Source organism: Berghia stephanieae, chromosome 5 (assembly GCF_034508935.2).
Source record: "Berghia stephanieae isolate SIO BIC M18660-M18661 chromosome 5, UCSD_Bste_1.3, whole genome shotgun sequence".
In the NCBI taxonomy this organism is placed as follows: domain Eukaryota; kingdom Metazoa; phylum Mollusca; class Gastropoda; order Nudibranchia; family Aeolidiidae; genus Berghia; species Berghia stephanieae.
This window is the reverse complement of record NC_088364.1, coordinates 65,954,262-65,973,260: the sequence shown is the minus strand read 5'-3', so window position 1 is coordinate 65,973,260 and position 18,999 is coordinate 65,954,262. Positions and strand designations below refer to the sequence as shown.

Sequence of the window (18,999 nt, the reverse complement as noted above, 5' to 3'; positions counted from 1 at the left end):
TTTTTCATTTTGAAGCCCAGAGAAACCAAAGAAACAGATTTTTTTTCACAGTTTTTCTAAATATTTTTTTTTTGATATTGCAGACCTGCCTACTACTCTTAATCTTCTGGTCCTGATTGCAATTATATATAGGTCTTTAATTCAATACACTTCTTGAAACAAAGTTTTGTGACCAGAGTTAGTATATAAACGAGTTTAAAGCATTACTTATATGTATAAAACACAAATTGGTCGTTTTTTAAAGTAATTATAATGTCTACTGTGTTATCACCCCTGAAAACTACGAATTTTTCCATTTTCAAGTTGGCAGGTCTGATATTGATTAATTTTTGTGTGGAATGTGACAAAAACAACCTTTTGCCAAGTTAGCTACTTGAAATTTCAAAAAATTCGTAGATTCCAATGGAAAAAGAAAGAAAAATCCACTTTAAATAGCTTTATAAATAAGTAATTTGCCCTCAGCATTATCAAAAAATGCCTCTAACTCCTGAATATAGGTTCTGAGGAACTAAATTTTCCTTTTTAATAGGTCTGCTTTTGGCACAGGCTTGTGCTACAGATTTTTTCAAAGACAAATTATGCAAAATTATGATTTTCCCATTCGAATTTTTAAACCAAATATTTTTAGAGAAAAACTGGTGAAAAATAATTGTAAATTTCAAAGAAAGCACAGATTTTATGTTTGATGCCAGTGGCTACATCAGTCATTTTTCTTGTTTTTTGTTGTTGTTTTTTATAGCGTTGTTGGGACATCTCTCTTTTTTTCTTTTCTTTTTCTTTCTTTCTTTCTTTCTTTTTTTTTTTTTTTATTTATTTATTTTTTTTTTTTTTACAAAATGGAGTTTCCAGTGCTATAAAATCAATGAAATTGAAATTGATGTTATTAACTGAAATAGAAGCTACTTGAAAAGACTGAAATTTTCACTACCTTTATTTTCTCTCTCTTTCTATTTTTTCACAGAGATGACAGCAAATACAGATTCTTGTTTTTCCATCACATGTTGGAGGACAGGACAGAGAGTAGCATGTCGTACTACGAGTATCTTCAATTCCTTCAAGGAAAGGCCAAATGATTTAGCATTAGCATTATCAGAGACAATACACACTATTTATGTTAAGAATTTTATTTCTCCATTCATTGACAGCACATTCAATCCATAGTTTAAAACAAAACTCGTGATAATTATGTAATAATATGCTCAGAGAAAGATAGGGTTGGTTGGGAGGGAGGTGTGTATGCACTCATATTCATTGATATACTTAGGAGTCCTCTTTTGATGATTTTTTTTTTCTTTGTTGTAGTAAATAGTAATATATCTCAAATATAATTCGTAAATGTGGACAAAGACAAGTTAATTTTAAAGGCTTTGTCCTCAGAAAATATGGAATAATAATGATCAATAAGAGCATTTTTATAGGGCCTTATCCCAATGGGCTCAAAGGGCTTTACATCGATCAGTTGCATAAGCCTTGGGTAAAAGTTGTAGGTAAAATTCCGTTCTCACACACACAGGAAAGAGTAGAGCAGAATGACAGGTGATGGATGGAAGAAAAACAACAGAAGGGAAAAAAAGTACGGTTAAAGACAGCAATTTGTTTTCCCATACCCGGATATTGACATGACAATTCCCATGCTTCTAATACATTTATCAAAGTAACGCCTTGTGCTTTCCCATCAGTTGTGTCAATGATCCGTAAATAAATAAGGATGGTTATGATAATTCAGAAAAGTGAGTCCTGGCCCTTTGCAACTCACTTCATTTTATGTTGTCATGATACCTTGTGCAAAATGCTGTGTTTTGATGAAATACAGGGTTAGAATTATTTTTTGCCCCTCTGATTATGGAGCTGTCAGGATTTTTATCCTATAGTCAAATTAAGAAATTAAGGAGCAGACACTGGACCAAGATAAAGATCTGAACAAATGTTCATGAAAGGTGCCAAATCAGGAAAGAATATTACAAGAAAAAAAAAAAACCATCCCAAAAAATCAGTCGACCTCGACAGATTTTTGGGGGAAAAATTTTTTTCTTCTATTTTTCTTTCTTGCTTTGTTTGGCACCTTTCATACACACTTGTTCAGATCCTTATCCTATGATCTAACATCAAATGGATTGTTAATTAAGGTGTTTCATTTTGAATGATCCTGTATGTATTGAAAAGAGTGACAAAATAACATTTATAAATATTTAGCAGAGGAAAGAGGTTTTCCTACTGTACTAGATTCTCCTAGTATTTCATATTATTTTGTATATATAGATTGTTCCCTCCAATAAATCATTACTTATCATTATACAGTTAGTGAACTATTTATTTTAGTTTTAAAAAGAGAAGAGCGACTAAATCTCTCACCCTTTATTAATCAGATTATCTCGCAAAACATGGAATGAGTCAATTTGAATGGCATGGGTACACACAAGGAAGTGGGATATACAAATGCAGTACGCTTAATAAATGAGATGTCATCACAGACATTAAACGTGAACGAGAAGAAAAAGAAGAATCAAATTATAACTACAAACCTGACCTTTTCACCAAAATAATAGAAACAGGATTACGATGAGGTTTTCTAACAAAACTGGAGTCTAATCCCATTTGTTGCTGTCTTGGTGAAAACTGTATATATCTAATATTGGGTTAAGGTAAGATAATGCATGTAAAGATTAATGCATATCTGTACAGAGTTCTGAAAAGGCCCAGAGTGCATTTTGTTGGGGGTTTTTATGGTTCTTTTTCAGTGTTCCGTGTTAGTCTGGAAGATAAGTTCCCAAGATTTCCCTCCCTTCTTCCCCCTAAACTATGATCTTATATTCTCTCTCATAAAATAATTCTATTTTGGTTACAGATAAGCCAAATTTAACGAGTGACTGTCAATGTGTACACAAATTTTCCACCCAGTTCTGTTGGAAAAATCTGATTGTTTGAAATATTATTGACATCTTAGTTTTTAAATTCTTCCCCTTTAAAATATTTGATGAGTGCTAGAATTAAATTTATTTTAAATTTAAAAAATTCTCTTTATTTTGTTACTAGTCTAGTCTTATTCAAATCTTTTAGAGTGTTTACAAATATATTTTTCTATTATTTTCTTGCAAGTTTTCCTGTTTGTGACCCACGATCTCCAAATTGTATTATGTCTACTTGACTTTGAAACTAAATATTGAATTTATCGTCAAATACATGAGACTTGAGAGGAGGTGTTTGGTTAACTCTGACTTGAGATGATGGGTCACATATTCATTTGTCGTTCATTCGACACGCGTCTAAATTATTTCATAGAATCGCAATGCTCGTTGTTGATCATATTTCTTTGTTTTATGAAAGTTTTATATTTGCATATATTAGGAGGTATGCAATAGTATCACACTATACGGAACCAAAGCAACGTTGTATACAGCCAAGATTTTTGGTGATGTTGAATGAGTGTCGGATGTGAGTCAGTGGTCAATTGCTTGTGTTTAGTTTTGATGAACTGTGTGCATTGATCTTTTCATTTCAGATTATTATTATTTTTTTTTTTTTGATCATTTTTTTTTTCCAAAACACTATTTATTATTTCTCCAAACACAGTTAAATGATTACATCTTTCATTACTACTTCAGCCTGCAACAATGACAAAAACGTCAACAATAAGACTACCATAATTACAACTAACTACTACTACTACTACTACTACTACTACTACTACTACTACTACTACTACTCTACTTCTACTAATATTATTATTAGCATTACGGCTACTTATAATATTTAAATGGCTTTTAATTTTATCCTTCTCCTGGATTGTAAGGACTTGTTTATGTCCATGACCTAGCTGGGGTCTTTTGCCATCTGGGAGGCAGTCAGATGTGAGCAAATGTCTTTTTCTATGAGAGATTAATATATTTTTTTCCTTGTAAATAATCTCCATGACTGGGTGTGATTGGAGACATCTGATTTTATCCCTTTTGACGTGGATCCTATGCCAGTGTCTGTGTGAGACTTTGGTGGCCTCTGGTTAGATTGCCAGTGGGATCTTTTATTTCTGTTTTTTGTTTTGTTTTTTTGCCTTGTACTCGTCTGTCTTATTTTTCTTTATCAGCTTCGCGATCTTGTGGTATCATACTCTCCTTAGGACTGGTATGTTCCAGGTTCAAGTCCTGTTTCTGGCCATTGCAAACTTCGAGTTCTTGAAAAAGGCTGTTCACTCACATTTTCTCCACTGCATTTAGGTGTAAAATGAATACTTGCCGGGTAACAGCGTTGTCTCTGTCAAAATAGTTTTGATAGCGCCTAACTGACGTCGATTCTTGTCATAGATGTCAGAAGTTTTGCTGTTGGCTTTGAACTCCATGTAAAGTGACTTAGATTAAAGTGGATATTGCTCTATATCAAAGCTCTCAAGTTTGTTTTTGTTTTTCAATGCGTCAGTGGCCCGAGTGATACAGCTCTTTCTCTAGTTTGTTTTTAAGTAATGTATAATAACCTTAAAAAACGACTAAACTGCTCTTATCACAACTGTTACAATGTCCATTGCTTTTTGCTACTATTGCTACAACTTCATAGTAATGCATTTCTCCTTCATTTCCTCACCGCTATGTAAGATATGTGTCTACTAATAGATAATTGTGAAGGGTATTTAAAACAAAACAAAACAAAAAAAGAAAGAAAGAAATATACAAAGAAAAAGAAAGAAGAGAGAAAAAAAATGTGCCTGATGATTATAATGATGATTAAAAGTTAAATTGATGTCATTGTAATTATTCCTTAACCAGTTAACTGCCATATTGGGGAAAGACTGTAGTTAAAAATTTGACCAGAATACTCGTCCTTTAAATATCGATTGATTTTAATGACTCTCTCTCTCTCCCTCTCTCAGATGAGCGTCATTTAAATCGATCGATATTTAAAAGGACAAGTTTTCTGACCAAATTTTTAAATACGTGTCTTTCCAGAGTAAGACAGTTAACTGTTAAAAAAAAAACATCTACTGTCACTTGTGATATTATGTATTATGTCCATGATCATTGCAAATTGTTGATTGATGTCTTCTTAAATTTTATATGTCGTAGCTAATTTTATATTAAATTGATGATACTAACTACACATTTCATTTGAATGATTATATTACATTATAGTTATGGTTGTGCTTTCGATTTTCTTTTCTTTTTTCTTCTTTTTTTTGTTTGTTCTGAATCTTTATTTTCTGTAGGCAATTTTTGTTGTGTAAAGTAAACAGAAATGTGTATTAAAACCCTGAGAAATAATATTGTGCTGTTAAGAAGAAAAGTGCTTTTTGTATTATATGGAGTTGAAGCATTATAATTGATGATGGGGTTTGTTTTTTGTTGTTTTGGGGTTTGTTTTGTTTTTTTTTTTGGGGGGGTGGGAGAGAGTTAGGGTTGTCCTTTTCCCCTGTTTCCATAGTTTGTTTTGGTTTTATTTCTATTCTTTGTTGTGTATTAATTCGTATAATTTGTATTAAGTCTTTTTTTTTCTTTCTTTTCAGGGGAAGGGATTTTTAAGTGTTTATTTTCGTTTTTCAAATCAAATTTATTTATTTATTTATTTATTAATATCATTGCATGGCCATTTCATATATATATGAATATATATATATGGTGTAGGGGTTGTTGATTTGGCACTGTCATTGTCGTGATTGTCAATATAATGTGACATGCGAAGTCAATCTGGTAATTTTGCCGGGATGAGCCAGAAATTGAAGATTTCAATATTTGAATGATAAAAAAAAAACTCCTACCCATGTTGTATTGAGGAATTTAATGTTCAAGATCTCGTTTACCCCGACATAGCAGATAGATGATGTAGGTTACAAATGTTTATATTTCATAACTGTTCATTTTACCAGGGATGTCCTATTTCTGGATAAAGCCGGAAAACCAGCTTTGTGAAATCTTCCAACTTTCATTTTTTTGTCTTTTTGTTTTTTTGGGGTGGGGGGGGGGGGGGTTGTCTTGTTTTTTGGGGTTTTTTTTTTTGCTAGGGACTTGGAATTGTTTTTTGAATGATGAAATTATAAGCTGTTTAAAGACGTGAAAGGGGAGCTAGATGGATATTTATCCTTTTTTTTTTTAATGATTTCTTTTTGATAAAGAAAGTTTGTGCGAAAGGTTATCATTTGCTTTTTTGGGGGTTTTTTGGTTTGTTTTCGGCAAAGGACATCCTTGATTCTCATCATTGTGAACTTAAATCCTCATTGATAGTCCGTATTAGAGTCTTGCTTATTTATTTTGATATTATTATACTAGGGATATTCAGGCAGAAATTTATGCAGAATTTCTTTCCTTCTATATATTCCTGTAGTGGAATAGCATGTACAGAAATAGCACACTGGCAGTCAACTCCAGTTATTTTATTGGCCGTCCGGTTATTGATTTCCACAAAGAAATTCTTGAGCTTTTGTTGTTTTGTTTTTTCCATGTCCTTCACCATTTAACAGTTCGGGCCAGTGATAATAGTTGAAATATGTCTTGCCATATGTTGATACATAAATATTATTATTATTATATTATTATTATTATTATTATTATTATTATTATTATTATTATTATTATTATTATTATTATATTGTTATTATTATTTTAATTATTATTAATGTATTATTATTATTTATTATATAATTATTATTATTATTATTATTATTATTATTATTATTATTATTATTATTATTATTTTTTTTTTTTTTTTTTAAATTATTTTTATCATCACTATAATTATTATTATTATTATTATTATTATTATTATTATATATTATTATTATTATTATTTATTATTATTATTATTATTTTTCATTATTATTATTATTATTATCATTACTATTAATGGTAATTTTTAATAAGCATACTTTATGATAATGATACAAAGTATGGCTGTTTACAATGCACAATTACAAAATTTTAATGTTGAACAGGAAATGGCATTTATAGATGTTGTATCTCAAAGCATTAAATCATAATTTAGTGCTTTCCTGTCCATCTCACGTTTCTCTTAAACCCAGTGCATATTTTCTTTAAGTGATCTTACACTCCGTTTCCACTTTGTGAATAAAGTTTTGTTCGTTTTTTTCAGGGGAGGGGGGGGAGTGTTACATGTGCAGAAGCTGTAATTTATTTTGAATGACAAAAGTAAAAAAAAAAAAGAGAGTGAGAAGCTTTTGTATTGTAATTTTAATTAAAGCTCATTATAATGTATATTATCAATTGTCCATGCTATCATTATCGTAGAGGCCATTAAATTATCACATTTGCAAATGAATTACATTTGATATTTGCGGCTCAAGTTGTTTATGCTTGTTAGCTTGCTTTGTTTTGTTTTTTTGTTGTTTTGGTTTGTTTTTTGTTTTTTAGATTTCTTGAAGAACAGTGGATGTTGTTTAAATGAACTATAGCTCAGAGACATTATATAGCGATGTAAATCTGTCCAATACCGTCCACTTGGGTAACTTTGCCTCTTTATTTTTGGACTATTTAGAGTACATTTAGTTTTGTGGTCATTATTTCTTTCCTTTGATAAAAAGTCAAGTCTTTTAACCGTAAAAATAGCTATGACAAAACTGAGATCACCCAAAATGCTCCATATTCACAGAGGCAAAGTTCCCCCATCTGACGGTATATAGAGAGTACGGGGTGGAGGAGAGGAATTGTTTTTTATGATATGTAACTCATACGATGGGTCATTGCCTCAATCTGGTATCGTGTCGGGATGAGGCAGGCGTCAGAAAGGAAATTCAGAATTCAATTAACCAGAAATTCGAACTTTGAGCGTTCTGCAGCTCAAGACATTTGTATTCAATCTCCCCAGTATTGCATCGAATATAACCCTAGTTTTCTATTTTAGAAGACAAATTCAATTTTCCCCTGTCTAGATTCCCAGCGACGTATTACCACTTGAGGTGTCAGATATGTATTTTATTTAACATATAAATAAGTCATGAAACGATAAAATGAAGGATTCATTCATATAATCTCAAGGTTCCATTTTGATACTGAATATTTGCTACATGGGAGTGGTTTTGTTCACTCAGTATATTTTTTGTTTCAATAAAGTATAAAGGTATACTTTCGGGGTACCTAGAGAAAGTTTTTTTTTGCTACGCTTCACCAATAAAAAGAGAAACTGCTTCATGTCGCATGGTTTGTCCTACATCTGATGCCTTCTGTTTCACAGCACTTAGCCAGTTGGTCTATTCCTGGATAGTGATATAAATACATCTTAGACGAGGCTGTTGTCTTCCATTTCAAAGCATTTACAATTTGTTTTTTTTTTTTTTTTTTTTTAATTCAACTATTGATGAAGATAAAATTTAATATATCAAGAAAATATTATGTACGCATTTTCTTGAGCTTTCAATTTACATTGATGTCATGTATAAGAGCCAAATGCTTCGACTAAAGTCCTTTTTGGTATATCCTCGTCTTAAAAGTTAAACAATTTTTGTTTTTGTATTTTCTTTCCTGTTTTCACATATACGTAAAGCTTTGTTTTGAATTTAAATAATTAAGAAAAATGGCATTGTGGCATGAGCATTAATATAGGTTAAGCCGTGAAATTAAAATCAAATGATTGTTTAAGAAGATTTGGATATAAGTATAAGTGAAAAGGTTTATTATTTTCAAGCACGTTAGATTATTTATTTTTTTAAATCGCTATTTAATATTTATCATAAGCTCAACAAACATTTTGAAAGTTCTTGTGCGCCTGGATGTAGACAATGATTTGATTGAAAGGACGAATAAATTGTCATGTATTCCGTGATGGGTTTCTATAATTTATAATTAACACAGATCTACGAAATGATGTCATTAATAATAATTATAATAATGAGGTTGATAAATTCTTTTGTTCACCATCAGACGTGTCACACTTATGTTTACATGACAAATTAGGGAGCAGGCACTGTAATACGATGTCCTTGAAACAGTGCTAAACAAAGCTGAAAGAAAACTACAAGAAAAAACTGTGGACTGTGGATCGAGCCTCAGACTTCCTGATTATCGGTAATTGAGGCGGTAATTAGGAGGTCTGCGGTTCAGTCCTCAATCAGGACAGGCTGATTTTTTTGTAGTTAGGCCTAAGGTTGGATTATAGCACTGAGAAAGGCAGAATTTTCTTGTATTGTTCTTTTGTTTTTGTCTAGTACTGTTTCAAGTTTCATACACACAAAACAGATTTTTATATTTACATGGAATATTTTTTTTCCCCCCTCAATATTCCGATTCAGGTATGTTGCATGTGTAATGTAATGTAATGTAATGTAATGTAATGTAACATCATTGATTGAATATGAATTGTGATCGATTAGAATTTAATTACATTTTTTTTTCTCTCATGTGTTTGTATTGTTATCCTTTTGTGGTGCTGGACTACCGTTGTTCTATTTTTAGATGTCTTTGACTGATAATTAAATAATTATTATATAAGAATGATTCAATTAACGATAATGGTGGTGATGATAAATTATGTGTTAACATTGAAACGTGTATTCATGTGTGCTTTTTAATCATTAATATTTTTTTTAAACAATGATGATGAATAATGAATTCTAACCATGTTGATGATGATGTCAAACTTTGTCATGACATGTTGCCACCTCATCTTGATAACGATAATAAAAGTCATTTCCCAATCAGTGTCTTCAATTTTATTTTTATACAGTGTATTTCTGTTGTTTTTTTAAACATTTTATTCCTATTGTTATTTCTGAGTGTAGTCTTTTGTCTTCCCATTGTGGCCAGTGAGGCACTTTCTGAGTCTTCTATATCTGTTTTCCAACTTGCTTTTGTCTTTTTACTGGGTGGGGCTCCCGACCTCCCATAGTGGGCAGAGGTACTTGCTGTACCCTTTATCTCCCTATATGTATCGGTTTCAAATGAGACACTTGATTGCTCTTGAAATCTATTTCTGTTCACGGTAAGAAAGTCTCCACTTTTTTTTTTTTGGAAAGTGGGGGAGGGGGGGGGGTGCTTGTGAGTCTTTCAACTTTTCAATCATCTTCCTCTTTGTGGTAGACGTACTTCGTTCGCCACCTGGGATCACATCTGACGTAATTAACACCAACTTTGTTGTTTCGTCTGCCAATTTCATACGCCAAGACAAAACAATACCTTATCAGTAGTCCTTTACTGAGATAAACTAGTTTTTGCCTGGATTAGATTTTAGTTTAATTTTATATTTCGTTTCTTTGTCGACATTGAAACAAGAATGCAGTAACTATCTCTTGTGGAGTGTGTTATGGTAGTAAACTATCAGGGATCTAAGCCGACTGGTATCTATATGAACATCCTGGGTTAGATCCCAGCATGTCATTGGATATGACCACAGCTGACATGCATTATTATGAGATGAGAGGCGATTTGGGTTTTTTTTTTGTCCATATTGCAAATTATCTTTCTGTTATTTGTCAATGTGTTTGTTCATATTTATTATGTATGTATAATGTATGAATCCGATACTGTCACTGTATGTGGCAAATTATTTATGGATGAGCATGAGATATTGACATTATTAGGAATTTAATATTCATTTTCGGCAATGATCCAGGTCAGAGAGCGAATTTTTGCTTCGGACTAGATGAAAAGGGACATTTCTTATATAGATATTCCTACTTCTCTTCTCCGTCTTATCTTAGCCTATCATATTACTTACCCTGGCGCTTAAAGGACCCATGTGTGATGCAAGCGCCGTTAAACCTCTCAAGAGGGTGGGGTCTTTGACCTCCCGTGGTGGGTGTAGAGGTCACTATAGGCGTGTCTTTACCCCCCCCCCCCCCTACTCCACTATGTTTTCCTTGTCCATATTGCTTTCTGTCGATGTCTTAGAATGCGTTAACTTGATTTTCCCTAGGCCCTGGCCGGCGTCTAGCTTTTTGTTTTGGAATAGATCATTTGTAAGCATTTGAGTTTGAGAGTTTCCTCTTGGTTCTGACCCGTGCTTGAGTCTGAATAATAATAATAATAATATATAATAATAATAATAATAATAATAATAATAATAATAATAATAATAATAATAATAATAATGCAGTAATAATAATAATAAAAATAATATCATATTACAATGAAAAAAAAGTAATAATAATGATGATGATAATGTTAATTATAATAATAATGATATTCAGTTACAGGCAGGTTACGATGTCACAGCTTCCAATGCTATTGTGAATGAGTCCACGTCATAAAAAAATTATAAACAAAACAAAATAAACAAGGTCTGTTGATTATCGTGGTTCAATTAGTTTGTTACCAGTAATTACATAGCGGGGTCAAATTACCATTTAATTATTTGTAGTTTGAGGACAGAAGAGAATGGAAGGGGAGGGGGGGGGGGGGAGAAATTTGTATGAAGTGGGTTGTGTTTTAAGGAGAGAGAGGGATGGGGGGGGGGGGGGGTAGAGAGAGAGAGAGAGAGATAGAAAGTACAGTCCATATAGGGATTCAAACCAGGAACCTATAGGTTCATATTCATAGGCGCATGTCATAAAGGAAGATTGTTTTGTTTCTTTTTAAGGGTTTTACAGCGCTTGTAACACATTAAAGTCATATCAGCGCCAGTAAAAAAGAAGAAAATGGGATTGTAAAATTTTAGAATTACAATTAAAGCACCCAGAAAAAGTAAGACACAGACGAACTGGGAACAAAAACCGATGTAGATTCCAAGAGCACACTATCAGTGTGCTTAGTTTGAAATCACCTAAATGTCTCATCCTGACACAAGACAGGATCCCACTAAGACTAAGAGTAAGAGGAAAACACTGTTTTGTTTGTTTTTAAGGGTTTTACGGCGCTTTCAACACATTTAGGTTATATCGGCGCCAGTAAAAAAGAAGAAAATCGGATAGTCAAAGTCTAGAATTACAATTAAAGCACCCAAGAAAAAGTAAGAAAAAAGGGAACTGGGAACATATCGGGATCAGATGTAGATTCCAAGAGCATAACATCAATGTAATAAGTTTGAGATCACCTAAAAGTCTCATCCAGACACAAGCTGAAGATCCAACAAGGAGAAATACACTTAAATGCTTACATTATACAAGCAAAATAAAATAACACATATAATAATACATAACAGAGAGATGATTTACATGGAAAAAAATATCATCTTCCAAAACAATAATTATGCATTTGATTGTTTCCCTCCCAGCCATGGACTCCTGCCAGGACAAAACCAAGTAATCTCATTCCAAGACAAAAGACAGAAAGCAAATTGGAAAACAGCTATAAGGGGAAAGAGGACACAGTAAGTACCACCCTGCCCACTATGGGAGGTCAGGAACCCCACCCATTATGGGAGGTCAGGAATCCCACCCGTTATGGGAGGTCAGGAACCCCACCCAGAAAGCTGCCATTCCATTTGAATATTGTTATTTATAAAAATGTACAACAGCAGGACCAGGACTCCAGCCAGGGACTTGCTGGTCTGAAGTTGAGTGTTTTATCACAAGACCACAAAGCCGCTCACTGTTGTGTTCCCATTACAGCCACAGGAGTACTTTGTAATAGACAAGCGTCCTATCCAAAGTGTAGCAAGTAACCAGTGTTGTCCATTTAGAAACAGGGATGAACTGTGGCTCTGTGGGCCTGATGGCTCTGAGGCACTACTTTCTTGATAGTGCCTTTACCCACTATGTAACAGTCACTAATACTAATACATAACATACATACTGTACAAAACAACACAATTGTACAACGATGAAGCAATTAAAATAAATAATCACTGAACTGAACACCAGTTGTCAAATCCAAGATGGTTTAGAGGTTCAGTGTCTCGTTTTGTCACAAAAGTCAAGCAATGAAAAGCATGACCATTGAATGAATAAGTGACATAGATTGTGGAAAATTTTGGTATCGGCGGTGTGTCCTTGGGTAAGGCACTTTATTCACATTACCCCACTCAATCCAAATATCAATGAATATCTGACCACTGGCATTGATGGACAGTGTAAGAGTGTTTGTACAAAAAGGACACCTACCAGGTGATTGGTACTGTATGAAATGGAAATATGATTCCATATGGCTAGCTTGGGGGGATAACTGAAACATTGTGAAAGCACATTAAGCATGCGTTAAATGCGTTATCTATATAAAAGTTCATTTTTATAAGAAAAAAAAAGATGTTTTTTTCTAAAAATAAAAATGATAAACAAATTCTAGTTAAGGCCAACTCGAGAAATATTTTATTTCAACCTGTTTAGTCAGTAAATAAACAAAACCACAGAGCATTATACAAGCTAACTACCTTACATTCTCGTTATCCATTCAATGATTGGTCACGATACCCACACCCACACATTCATAACAACCCCAATCCCTACAACCCACACATACAGATACTCTTAATCACACACACACACACACACACACACACACAAACACACATACGTTACACATTAAATCTTTTTGAATACAGTGTCGTCCCGACTCATAACAGTTTGAATCTCCAACTTGACGGGACTTTTCAGCCAATGGGACAGGAGCTCCTCGGAGTAGCCCTTGAGAAAGTAGACCTGACGTGGAACCAGCCTCTCCATGGACACCAGAAAGGACAAGATGATGAGATTGTGTTTGCGCTTGACGATCACCTCCGAGGCCAGACACCCCGGCCATGTGCCTGTTATAAACTTCCTGATAATCACATCTTCAAAGGTTGTCTCACCAGTCCGGTCTTCGCCGTCAAGATTTGCTACAAAGAGATAAAATACAAATAAACATCATCAACATCATCATTGCCTTTTTCACCCTGGGTCAGGGTATAGGCCACAGACAAACAATTTCCATCCTTCTTTATCCTGAGCTAACTTTTTAAACTCGTTCCATGTCTTATCACTTCTCTGTATATCAGCTTCTTTAATTCTTCTCCATGTTCTCCATGAATAAATAAGGGGGTCTTGATAGCTGAGTTGGTAGAGCAAAGGGACTGAGATCGATCCCGAAGGCAGTCAAGATTCTGTTTCTGACCCCCATCCCCCCTCCCCTGTCCACCCAGCAGTGGGTAGCTGGGTCTCTAAGAAAAAGTGGAAAATACTTTGCAATAGACATAGCATCTTACTTATCCAAAGGGTAGAAAGCAATTGCTATAGTCCGTTTCACACTACAGAAATCGGGATAAATTCCATGGGCCTAATGACTCTGATGGACATATGAATAAATAAACAAAAATAATAGGCCATTGACTACAGGACACCTACATCTTCTATCCTAGACTGTCTTTTCTTGTTCTTTCCAAGTGGTTTCCATCTTCTTTAGATAAATTAAAATAAACATTTATATATGTAGCGCATGTCCTTACTTACCATACTGTATGCGCTTATCAATGTTTAATTTTTTCCCCAGAAGGCCATATGGAACTAAATTTCCAGCATTTTGTTTGTACTAGTACTCATACAATACCGGTCACTGCCTATGGTTAAGTACTCATTCACACTTGAGCCAAGTGGTGTAATGTGTGTTAAATGCCTTACCCAAGGATACAACAGCTTTGTATCTGCAACATGGTCCTGTCACTTTCAATTTTCCTTTTGGAGCTCCATTTTAGGTTCTGCCCGCTTGTGTTTGCATCGGCTGGTTTCCATCTTCTTTATCAGGAACATTCAAATTTTGCATGGATTCACAAGGCCCAAAGCACTTCAAAATGCACCATTTATTCCCCCAGCAAGCAGTTAGGAACCACATATAATTTTCATGCAGTACAAGTCACCAGTTAGGCATCCTTGCACTGGCATTCTCACAACATCTGTCTCTACCTATAGGTGCTCCAGTTGAATGGAACAATGTGTGCAAAGCGTCTTACCTGAGGTAAAAATGTCAAGGCCAGAGTTTTACTTTTTACGATCATTGTCACCCATCATGATGCAAACAATGCTCAATGTCACTTGACTTTGTTGGAGGACGAGACCAGGTACCCTCCAACAACACAAATATTGGATTATATATGTGTCTTCTAGAATCATAGCATCCTTTCCAATGAATAGCAAGCCACCACATATAACATGTAACTACATATATTATAGAAACTGGGATAAACTCTTGCCTTCATGGATCCTATGGCTCTGGAGGGCTTGTTTTAACATTAAATTAAAATTTTATACATCTATTCTTTTTTTTAAATTAGTAAATTAGTCTTACAGGTGTTCCATGATAACCATCCTTTCCTCACGTTGATTCGACTTGGGGGCACAGCCTGCTCATAGGTCAAGGACTTTGATCTGAACCGAGTTGTACTTGGAACGCCAGATCGAATATTCTTGTTTAAACAAGCTGTTGTTGACAAACCCCGGAAGGCTATAGAGTTGACATTCAAGGAAAATGAGATAGCACTCCGGGTCTACATATTGAGAAGAAACAAAATTTAAAACATTAAAAAAATTAAATGTTTCACTGTACGTGTGTGTCTGTGCGTGTGTGTGGGTGGGGGGGGGGGGGGGATAGGGAGGATTATTTGTTTCTTTCAATGACATTTTAATCACATTGAAGATAAAAAGAAAAAGTTAATTACTGACGCATTAAATTGACGTTAAATCATGTACTGTCTCGACTATTATCAACTGAATGGGAGATAGTGACAGATTCAATATTCATTAGAATCAGAGATCACAGCATATTGTCATGTTATTTCTTATCACAACAATACCAAAGTGTCAGACTTAGTCACTGAAGACTGATTATCAAAAAAAAATGTATATAATGTGACGTCACAATTCAAAAGATAACTCTTGAGAATTAGGTCAGACAATTCATACATAGTACTTGATAGATAAAAAAATGATCTTATCTCGCACACAATCCTTTAACCCCCTCTCAGGACTTTTCCAGAAATGCTATACTTAACCAACACAAAATTTGTTTTTTTATACTCAAACTAAAAAAAAAACAATAAGTACATATGATACATAATTCTGAGCAGCAAAACAAGCTTTACAAAACAGAATTAAGTTCTTTTAATAATAACAAAAACTTTTCTTCAAATTTTGTAAAGTACAAAATAAATCTTTATAAGAAAAATGTTCGTCGTATCATAACAAATGTGATAAACTCCCAAAAGTTGGTAAGGAGAGGGTTAATATAATATGGTATACTTACAGACAAGAAATTGTCACATAGACCAATACTACTAGTAAAGTGTGAAAAGTTGTAGATAAGATGAAAATCCTGCAACCTTTGAACTTTGATTTCAATGATGTCCTGATTTCATCACAATGAAAAGTTCTAAAACCTTTGATTTCATTTTTAAAGTCGTCTTCCAGAGCCCCATGGAGTCAGAGCTCATCCAAGTTTCTATAGCATGAAATGAACGATAGCAAATGCTCGCTACCCTTTGTTTCTTACCCACCAACATCGATGTGCTGTATCTTTTTCGTCATAAAGAAAACGAAGTGGCAATTTGGACTCGAGTCCGAATATCTGCTGTGGGAGGGGGGGGGGGGGGGGGGTTGAGGGGGTGGAAACAGTGTGGGCGGTAGGCAGGGGTGGAACTGATAGAAGCAGTAGAGTTCAAAAGAAATTCTGACTCAGCTGATAAATCTAATTCGGATTGTAGACAGATTGTTTGCTGTCTAACACTATCGCAATATGTATTATTTTGTCCTGATTTTATTTGACCATCACGTAAATTGTTAGAAAAGTTTTTTCTTCAGACCACAGTTACTTTGACTGACTTGTGTTCCTGTTGAAGGGTTTTAACTCTTTTCTTTTTAAGTTCTAACTAGACCTCCAATTGATCTATGATTTTGTCTTTCTGATAAAATAAAGCGGGTTTAGTTGATAATTTACTCTACTATTACTATTATTGTTATTTTCATTTGCATCAATTTGATGTAAGTGTCAATAATTAAAATAAATTGAAATTTGAACAAAATAACACAAAAACTATTCTGCCATGGGAGACTATTCAATTCAAGACTTGAGTCCGAATAGCCACAACCTAGAAAAACCTAATCCTATCAATTCTGATGGTCACTCTTGTTTGTTGACTAAATGATTGATGTTACTGATATTAATATTACATTACAGATATGTCTCAGATATTTAAATGGAAAATAAATTTCGAAATAAAAATTTCTAGTCTGCTGAGTTATTGTCAGGTGTATTTTGTGATTCATGTGCCTTCTTTTTCTTATCAATCACATTTAAATGTCTACTAATGTTTAGGAGTCTATGTATGATGAGTATGAGAGATTCTAAATTAATTTGAAGCTTCATTAATCAATGGTGAGTAACCAACACCAACAGTCACAAAAGTTACTGTTCCAGACGGTTTGAGTAATGAAAACCCCAATTTGTGTAAATCTTATAATTAAACAAGACCTATGTGCCCTTACCAGACATTCACTTCCCTTAAACAAATTTGGAGAGCAATGGGATTATATTCCAGCACTAAAATAAAGATTTTAAAAAGTAATGTCTTGAGCGTTTTCGTCTATGGATCAGAATGTTGGAAGATTACAGAGAGTATCATCCAGAAACTTGAAGTATTCCAAAACAAATGTTTGCGACGAATCTTCAAGATATTCTGGCCAAACACAATCACAAATGAGGACCTGAGAGCGAGAGCTGAAGTGGAGTCTCTGGAGAGTCTCATTAAAAGGAGAATGGTTGGCAATGGTTGGGGCATGTCTGTCACAGACCTGATGAAACACTGATAAGAAAGGCTCTGCGATGGACACCCCAAGGAAAGAGGAAGCGAGGACCCCAAGGAGACTTGGAGATGTACTATAGAGAGGGACCTAAAACAGAGAGTCCCTCGAGATGGCCCCAAGAATAGCTGTTGACAGGACCAGGTGGAGATCCCTTGCATGGTACTACCGCAAACTCGGGGACCTGAATAATAATTTTGGGGTTTTGGGAGGGGAAAAACTTTTTTTTAAAAATCATTCTGGGGGTTTGGGAGGGGGGAAACTTTTTTTTTTAAAGGCTCTCCCCTCCCAAACTCCCTACTAGACTTTTTTTTTTAAAAGTCCCCCCCCCCCCCCCCCCCCCGGTAGTACCCCTTGCATTGCCTCAAGTGCCAGCAGGCCCAGAGAGAATTGAGTGAGTGAGTGATATGCCCTTACAGAGCTGATTACTTGAAATTTCAAAAATTCGTAGTTCCCAAGGGAAAAAAGGAAAAATCCACTTTAAATAGCATTAGAAATAAATAATTTGCTCTCAGCATGATCCAAAAATGGTCATATGTCAAGGCCAAGGTACTAAACTTTCCTTTACTTTTCAATAAGATTTATTGAGTCAAAGAGGAGAATGCAGTTCTGTAGCTGGAGCCCAAATTCGTATTTCTACGAATTTTTCGTAGTACTAGGCTAAGGCAGGTCTGCACTTTCACTTATTTGTGCGTCTGATTCTGATAACCCAATTCCTTATGGCTATGGGGCTCATTGTTTGTTGTAATGGAAATCTCAACAAAAAAAAAAAAATTAAAAAATGACGCAAAATATTGTCCATTACAACAATGTTAAACTAGGCCCATAAGTGGGTACAGATGCCAGACCTTCAAATGTGTACACTTCGTAAAAGTAAAAGACGTTGATTAATGCCGATTCGGGCCATCGCCACCACTGCGGCAGCGTCCGTCAAAGTCAACAGTTGCAAACAGTCAGTCAACACTTTCACTTTTGAATCATGGTAGAAAGTAGGATTGTCGCTATGCTGTATGGTAGTTCTTAATCTGAGGTGCTGTGTACTGTGAGTTGAGTACCTGTTGTTTGTATGGTCAACAATGACAATGGCAATGATGATATTGTTATTGATATTGATATGATCTGTCTCTGATTATGATGGCATGGCATCCAATGATCAACAATATAAACCAGACCGATTAGTATCTGTCTTACTTGATGCAGTAGCTGTGCCATCCAGCCACAAGTTAAACTTGATTCCTCTTTGACAAATCTTGGTTACTTTACTTTTTGGTATCTACCTATAATATACTTTTTTTTTTTATTTGATCGAAGACTCGAATCTTGTTTAGGTTTAGAAACGAAAGTCCAGAGGTGACCGAGTAACTCTCTACAAT

The 18,999-nt window shown here is 34.3% G+C and overlaps 2 protein-coding genes across 3 annotated transcripts in view; one reads left to right on the top strand and one right to left on the bottom strand.

The window, feature by feature from the left end:
• LOC144973433 (protein transport protein Sec24A-like) overlaps positions 1–2,497 on the top strand; it is a 33,224-nt gene extending 30,727 nt beyond the window's left edge. For both annotated transcript variants that reach the window (XM_078915887.1, XM_078915886.1), the window contains one exon: positions 962–2,497. In XM_078915887.1, the coding sequence (XP_078772013.1) occupies positions 962–1,073 (112 nt within the window). In that variant the 3' untranslated portion in view covers positions 1,074–2,497. The remainder of the gene's footprint in view (positions 1–961) is intronic.
• A 10,651-nt stretch (positions 2,498–13,148) lies between these two features.
• LOC144973431 (small ribosomal subunit protein uS3m-like) lies at positions 13,149–18,999 on the bottom strand. Its single transcript, XM_078915885.1, has 3 exons — positions 18,818–18,999; positions 15,120–15,318; positions 13,149–13,677 (listed from the first exon to the last, which is right to left on the bottom strand). Exons 1-3 carry the CDS (start codon positions 18,836–18,838, stop codon positions 13,385–13,387), a joined length of 513 nt encoding a protein of 170 aa, XP_078772011.1. The 5' UTR covers positions 18,839–18,999; the 3' UTR covers positions 13,149–13,384.

Coding starts and splice junctions, on each gene's coding strand:
- LOC144973431 (XM_078915885.1), bottom strand. CDS start 18,838: ATGGCACAGCTACTGCATCAA. Junction 15,319..18,817: donor TGGCACAGCTACTGCATCAA/GTAAGACAGATA, acceptor CTCAATATGTAG/ACCCGGAGTGCTATCTCATT. Junction 13,678..15,119: donor ATGGTTATCATGGAACACCT/GTAAGACTAATT, acceptor ATCTCTTTGTAG/CAAATCTTGACGGCGAAGAC.